Here is a 6,966-nt window from a genome sequence, read left to right as displayed (position 1 = left end):
TATATTAAAAAAATTATGTCTGTTTTCTCAATTAAAAAAATTCCGAAAAAGTGAAAAGTATGTTGAAAAAATCAAAGATTGAAAAGAATACAGTATTACAGTAAAATACACCTACTTTATTACTTTGTTTTTGCTCTCTTTTACTTTTTTTTTTCTTTAAATTTAAATGAAATATCATTTATTAGTATATTGGGGACCAGGAAAGAAGGTCCCAATATTAGCATTTTCCCGTAAATATAATGAATCTGTTATTATTTTGTAGGCAACTGAAGCGTTCCTTTGGTTAGTCATCCTTGACGGCGTAAAAAGCTGCATGTCAGAGATTATCTTATTCTAGTTGCTCATCTAAGCGCGTGGGATTCACCTTAGGTGAGATCTAGTAACCGAGTCGTCTGAATGTTGTTGGATTCACGCGTGTGAAAAAACAGAAACATCGGATTCCAAGGGAGAATACGAAGACGTTAGGCTATGAGGGCATGATATACATGTAGCATGTTGATGGGTCATGCATGCTTAATGTATGCTTAGTGTTTCACACTCACACAGCCCCATGCCAGCTAGACATAATAATGGAAATAAATATAATGTTTTCGCGGAATTAATATTTATATGTTTTACCTACTCGGGCCCATTAAATGCGAATTTTTGACCGGCGATAAAAAAAAAGGAATGGGTGAAGGGTGTGTTGTGCAGAATAGAAAAAGAGCATAGAGGGGCCACTCTTTGTGAGAGAAACCACTGCCAATAGCAGACGCAGACAGACACAAGAGAGAGACAGAGGGAAAGACAGACTAGCTTCCTCCTTCTCACCCAAAACAAACAAGGTAAATTTCATTGTAGACTGTGTTCTTTCAATCTTCTCCGTTCATTTTTTTTTTCTTCGCCTCGAGAATCCCATCAGATTAAAACACCATTATTATTTATTATTATGTAATGTCTTTTTCTCTCTCCTTTAAAAAAATTCTCACTCTGCTCATGTTGTATGGAGATTTGCACTCACTGTGTCCTTTGTCGTACCAAGGTCGGCTATTTTATATAAATATATTTCTCAGATCGATAGAAACTCCCTATTTTATGTGAGGGGAGAAAAAATCTGGTCCATGTTTTGTAATCTTTCTCCTTTTCTTTTTAATCTCATCACTGAACCATACTAGTTTGGTTTTGGTTTTTTGTTACATATATCTTATCTCTGGACTTGTTGAATCTCTTTGCTCTTCTTACTGGACCTGTGAAGAGAGTTTTATTTCTGCGTTTCTAGGAGGATCTGTCTTCAAAAAAGGGCAGGAAAGCTGTGGATTTATGTCGTCTGGATTTATTCTGGCAGTGATTGGGGCTCCGTTGAAGCTCTCTAAAATTTGTGTTTCTTTCTCTCTCTTTTCAATTTTATCTGAGATTGTGTTCTCTGTGTTTGCCTCCTGGTGTATGCTACCCGGCATACTCAGTGATAATAGCGTGAAGCCACCTGTTTCAATGCGATTGAGGTCAAAAAGGTTTGTTTGTTTGTTTGAGTGGTTTTCATGTTTGTTTTTTCTTAGTTTTGTTCTCTGGGAATGGTCTGATGTTCTTCTTATGGTTTTGGAACAGGACTTGTTGCGGAGTGGAGTGCTACGGCGGCTTTCATATACAGAGATTTTCTTATCTTTTCATATTCTTAAGAGGGGATTTAACTTGAGATCTCCAGAGTTTTCATTACCTCTTTTTGTTGGCTCCTCCCTTTGATTTTTCTCTTTCTCTTCTTTTTCTCGGTTTTCTTCTACATATTCTGAGGGTTTTTAGAGGGTTTTTCCTCATTTTTCTTTTCACCATGACCGAATCTCGGAAACAAATGACTCCTAAACTGAGGCAGAAGCCTCATCACTCCCTGCAAGAGTGCAAAGCAACGAGAAAACTGCGTATTATTTATAACGATCCTGATGCCACTGATTCATCCGATGATGAGTCAGGGGTGTTTCACAACACTAAAAAAGCAAAGAGAAACTTTTGTGAGATCCCTCTCCCACCCCTTCCACAAACTTTCACCACTCCTGAAACCAATTCCTTTGAGGTGAATAGCAACAGCAATGCAGTGAGGGTGAAGGTGTGCATTGAAGGTCAACCCCAGACAAAGAAGAGGGTTTTGTCCAAAATCCCATCATCAAGGAGGAGCACTTCTGGAAAATATAGAGGTGTTAGGCAGAGAAAATGGGGTAAATGGGCTGCTGAGATTCGTGACCCTTTTCAGAGTACACGCATATGGCTCGGTACTTTCAACACAGCTGAAGAGGCTTCTCAAGCCTACGAGACCAGAAGGCTTGAGTTTGAAGCCAAGGCCAGAGCCTACAAAAATGTTTCAGAGCCTTTGTCCACAACTTCTGATAAGAGCATATGCTGTAACTCTTCTGATGCTGCTGCTGTGTCTGTGTCTGAGAAGTTTTCTACTACCTCTGATGACTCAGACGGTGTTTTGTCACATCCATCGCCATCTTCTGTCCTTGAGTTGGATTCTTCATCTTCCAAACCCATTGACAATGACAATGTTTTGAGTGAGGAAGCTGTTGAGACTAATAATTTGGTTTCTGAATTTGCTGAACTTGAAATTCCAGATTTGAGTCTTTTGAACTTGCCGTCACCATTCAATAGTGCTACTGCTGCCCTTGCTTCTGGGACTGAACCAGACTTTGGTCTTGATTTTGATTGGCTATCACTTGAGGATCATGGTCAGGGTTTTGATGATTTTGGTGGCTTGGAAGATATTCGCATTTGTGGGTTTGATAACAACGAGCCTAGTAAACTTCCTGATTTTGATTTTGGCGATTTCTGTGCTGAAGAGTTTGCTGGGTGGACCGAGGAGCCCCTCAACATACCTTGTGCCTAAGTTTTGCAGAAGTTCATAGGAATAATTTTACCATATTTATTATAAGTTTTGTTAGTTTTTTGTGAGATCTTAGAAATTGTATAGGATCAATTTCTGAGTGCATATCCTTATATTTATTTGTTTGAGAGAGGAAGTTATGAATAGAGTTAGTCTTTTAGCCTACTAAGTTGGAGAGATATTCTTTGGGTTTTCTTGTGCTGCTAAGAGCCGTCCAAAGATCTCAAACCATGAATATCAAGTAAAATTTCAAGTTAAAATTTTTCCTTTATGATGAAGTAATTATGAAATTTATGTAAAAGTGGTATTTATAAGTTTTTATGCTGGTGTTTTATGTTGAATTTGTTTTTTATTTTATTAAATTAATTTAATAATAAATTTAATTATATTAATTTGTCTTTTCAAAATATGTTTATTTTATTTCCATTGTTAGGAAGGAAAATCAGCCGAGGAGGAAGACTTATATTCCTAAAGGATGAAAAATATTATTTTAAATTTCCTCAAATATTTATGGAGTAAAGTAATTTGCAGATTAAGTTGCATATAGGAGAGAATCCATTTTTATGTAAAATCTTCTGTTTTTTTGTTAATTCAAAATTAGTGATTTAGAAAAAAAAATTAAAAACCTGATTTCAATGCTCATGAATAATACGTATTAGTTGTGTTAACAATAATTTTTTTTTATAATAGTTATAATAACGCTTGCATGTAGGGTTGCCTTTCAAAGGATATAATTAATTCTGTACGATTTGTTATAGGTAACTTTAAAAGTTAAAGGTTAGAATTAGTTATACTTAATTATATCTAAAGTATATATAATCTTGTTAAAGAAAAAAAAAATGAAGATGGAGATAATTGATTGAACTTAAGGATATAAATATAATCCATTATTTACTTTTATACGTGTAAAAATAATAAGTTTTTTTATAGTAAAAGTTTATAGTAATATTAATAGTATTTGATTTTTTTTTATAATTATTTAATGCCATTAATGTTTTATTTGAATACTTTGAATGAATTCACTAAAAAGTTTTATATAAGATAGAAATATTTATGTTACTTCTAAATACTTCGGGAATTAACTAATAAACTACGTAATAAAAACAAAAAATTTAAACTAATGAAATTAAATAATAAAAGTAACTAACTTAATTTAAGTAAAATTAATTCAGTTATATTTTTTTACTACTTTAAAAATTGATTTCTCGTAATTATTTTATTAATTTAAGATGCTGAATTGAAAGCATTAAAAGAGAGATGGATTTGAGTATTTTTTATGAAATAAGTTTAAAATTAACGGAATCGATTAAACTCAGATAACTGTTTATGAAATAAGTTTAAAATTAACTGATTATAATTATAGATAACATTATAATATTAAGGTCAACTTGTTGACGAAACACTTATATTATGTCAACTTTGTTAAATATGAATGATATGTGTCCTTTAATTTATTTACAATTATAATTGCTAATCTGTTATTTTTTATTATATTTTAAATTAGTATGTGAACTTTTGTACATAATTTGTAATTAATCATTTAAACATATTGAAATTAAATTTGAAACTTTACAAAGTAATTAGTTTATATTTAATCTTGTTTTAATTTTAATTCTCACTCATTCCAATTAATCTTGTGCTTCTGAAACCCAAAAGAAAGAAAATATGAATGTTTTGATTCTGAAATTTTGTTTAGATAGTAAAGATGTGATTTTTGACCAAATTAGTTTTAAAAAGAAGAAAGATGGTAGAGTTGAGGCAAACCCTACCCCACCCAGCTGTATCGCATTTCCTTCCCTACTTCACTCTTCCACCACTGGGACCCTTTCCTCTATCTGTTTTTTCTTCCATAAACATACTCTATACGTACATCATACAGTAGATTCCATTCTTTTCCACATTTTTAAATTAATATTATAAATATATGTCTGCAATTAGGAAACTTTCTATTTCATACACAATGCAATAAATCACTCACTTTCTATTCATAAAATATGATATCACTTTGCTCAAAGCCATGATCTTCCTTTATTATGATTCTTTCAGTGATTGATCTAACGATACTTGAAATCTTGTACGAGTCTGGTTTCGGTGGTTCATGCAGACAATTCAGAATCTGATATACGATTCTGATTCACACAGCTAAAAGGACACGTGGCTTGCATCAAGAGGTGGTAAAAAACTGTAGAGGTAGAGGTAATATAATAATGTTGAAGGAGTGAAGTTAGATAATTAGGTATGGGTAAAGAGTAGAAGGGTCCGTTGGAGGGAGAATTAATGATGTTTTGATGATGGGAGTGTGAAGAAGAAAATGGAGAAACATGAGAATGTAAATTTTGTACATTTTCTGATCTTTAATTTAATTTCTCTTGGTGGTTTCAGAATTATAATAATTGTACTGATATTTTGCGTTAATAAGGTTTAATTGACTTTGTCACCATTGGTTGCAAATCTTTCTCAATTGTCTGTTCCCCACACCCAAACAATAACATCAACGTCTCTTTCCCCACTTGCCTACTTAATATACTCTGTCTTTTCATGTCAACCAAAAAGTCCATGGAGCATAACAATTTTGCTTGCCCACCAAGTCTCCTTTCTTGCTCCACTTCCCATACCATCTTAATATAATATTAGGTTTAAACTTTTTTTTTTTTCCTAAGTTAAGTTCTGATGTTCAGTTTAGTTTCCGTTTTTAAAAATGTCAATCTTTAGTTTCTATGATATGAAAAATGTATCAATGCAGTCCTATTCGTTAACAAATCACAATCACAAATTTTTCATTAAATGATTCGTTGTTCATAACACCTCTTATTAATAAATCACAAAATATTGGATACCTAAATATGAAAACTTGTGATTTATTGTTCATTAAGTGATGTCATGAGAACTGCATTGATATATCATAGGGACTAAAGGTTGACATTTTAAAAAATGAAAACTAAACTCAACATCAGAACTTAACTTAGAGACAAAAAAGAGTTTAAACCATAATATTAATAAAAAAATAAATTAAATTAATGTTTTACAGCAACAGAAAAACGTTAATTTAAAAAGTCAGTATTTCATTTTAATTGTAGTTTTCTTTTTTATTATTAAAGAAAATTGAAGAGTGGTGAAAAGAAGTGTGAAGTGTGGGAGAAGATGTTAGGTTTAGTGGGTCCTTGAAAGAAGAAGTATTATACTTTCCTCTCAACGTTTGACCTATTCCCTTGAATACTAAAATATGATTTTGGAACTGGAACGACCCCTAATATATACATTAAATCAGTTCAATCAAAGGTTACCACAGAAAAAAAGTAATTAAACGCGTTAGTTTATTTGCATGTATGCTATCTCTTCATAATACTCACAATGGCCAATTGAAATTTATGTTGCGCCCGATAATCTTAGATGTAAAGTAAATCAAATTGAATTTTAGTTAAAAATAAATAAATTTCATATAATCATTTTTTTAAATATTAATACAATTAAAATATTTCCCTTAATCAACAAACATTATCATATAAAGACGACAAGATATATCTTTACCTTGTCTGTCAATCTGTCAAAATCTCTTAGGTCAAATAATTGGGGTTTACAAAGTCAACTGTAGGAGAACATGGATCATTTTCTCGGCTGCTTTTATTTTTAATTAAAAACTAAAATAAAAATTAATTTAATAAATTATTTTTTGTATATTATGTTCCTTAAAATAAAAAACAAATACATTAGTATTGTAATTAAATAATTAATACTTACAAGTTATATTTTAACTATTAATTAAAATAAAATAATTTAATATGTAGAAAGAATAATTATTTTACTTTGTTAAATTATAGATATTTATTAATTAATTAAATTAAAAAAACTATTTCGTTTTTAATATTTTAATTTTAATAATATAAGATTACTAAAATAAAAGACTACGTAAATGATAACTTATAAAGAAAAGTTTACATTTGTAAAATAAAAGAAATTATCTATGTTGTTGTTTCACCGATTAAGGTGAACTTATGATGGCCTCTACTATTATGTATAGTCATTGTCAATAAGTTTTATCCTATCAGAATACAAAATTAATTTGTAGTGTGTCTTAGACCATATTATAAGCATATAGACTAAGACCTTATGTTTCT

At 31.0% G+C, this 6,966-nt stretch overlaps 2 protein-coding genes across 2 annotated transcripts; both read left to right on the top strand.

Moving 5' to 3' along the window:
• The first annotated feature begins 995 nt into the window (after positions 1-995).
• On the top strand, positions 996-1,710 carry LOC106769738. The gene is made up of 2 exons (XM_022785766.1): positions 996-1,490; positions 1,585-1,710. The coding sequence occupies exons 1-2, from the start codon at positions 1,300-1,302 to the stop codon at positions 1,670-1,672; spliced, it is 279 nt and encodes a 92-aa protein (XP_022641487.1). The 5' UTR covers positions 996-1,299; the 3' UTR covers positions 1,673-1,710.
• A 63-nt stretch (positions 1,711-1,773) lies between these two features.
• On the top strand, positions 1,774-3,170 carry LOC106769737 (ethylene-responsive transcription factor ERF118). Its single transcript, XM_014655473.2, has one exon. The coding sequence runs from the start codon at positions 1,805-1,807 to the stop codon at positions 2,852-2,854; it is 1,050 nt and encodes a 349-aa protein (XP_014510959.1). The 5' UTR covers positions 1,774-1,804; the 3' UTR covers positions 2,855-3,170.
• The last annotated feature ends 3,796 nt before the right edge of the window (positions 3,171-6,966 follow it).

The sequence above is a fragment of the Vigna radiata genome, chromosome 8, assembly GCF_000741045.1.
Source record: "Vigna radiata var. radiata cultivar VC1973A chromosome 8, Vradiata_ver6, whole genome shotgun sequence".
Taxonomy (NCBI): domain Eukaryota; kingdom Viridiplantae; phylum Streptophyta; class Magnoliopsida; order Fabales; family Fabaceae; genus Vigna; species Vigna radiata.
Note: the sequence above shows the minus strand (reverse complement) of the source record. Positions and strands in the feature narration are given on the sequence as shown.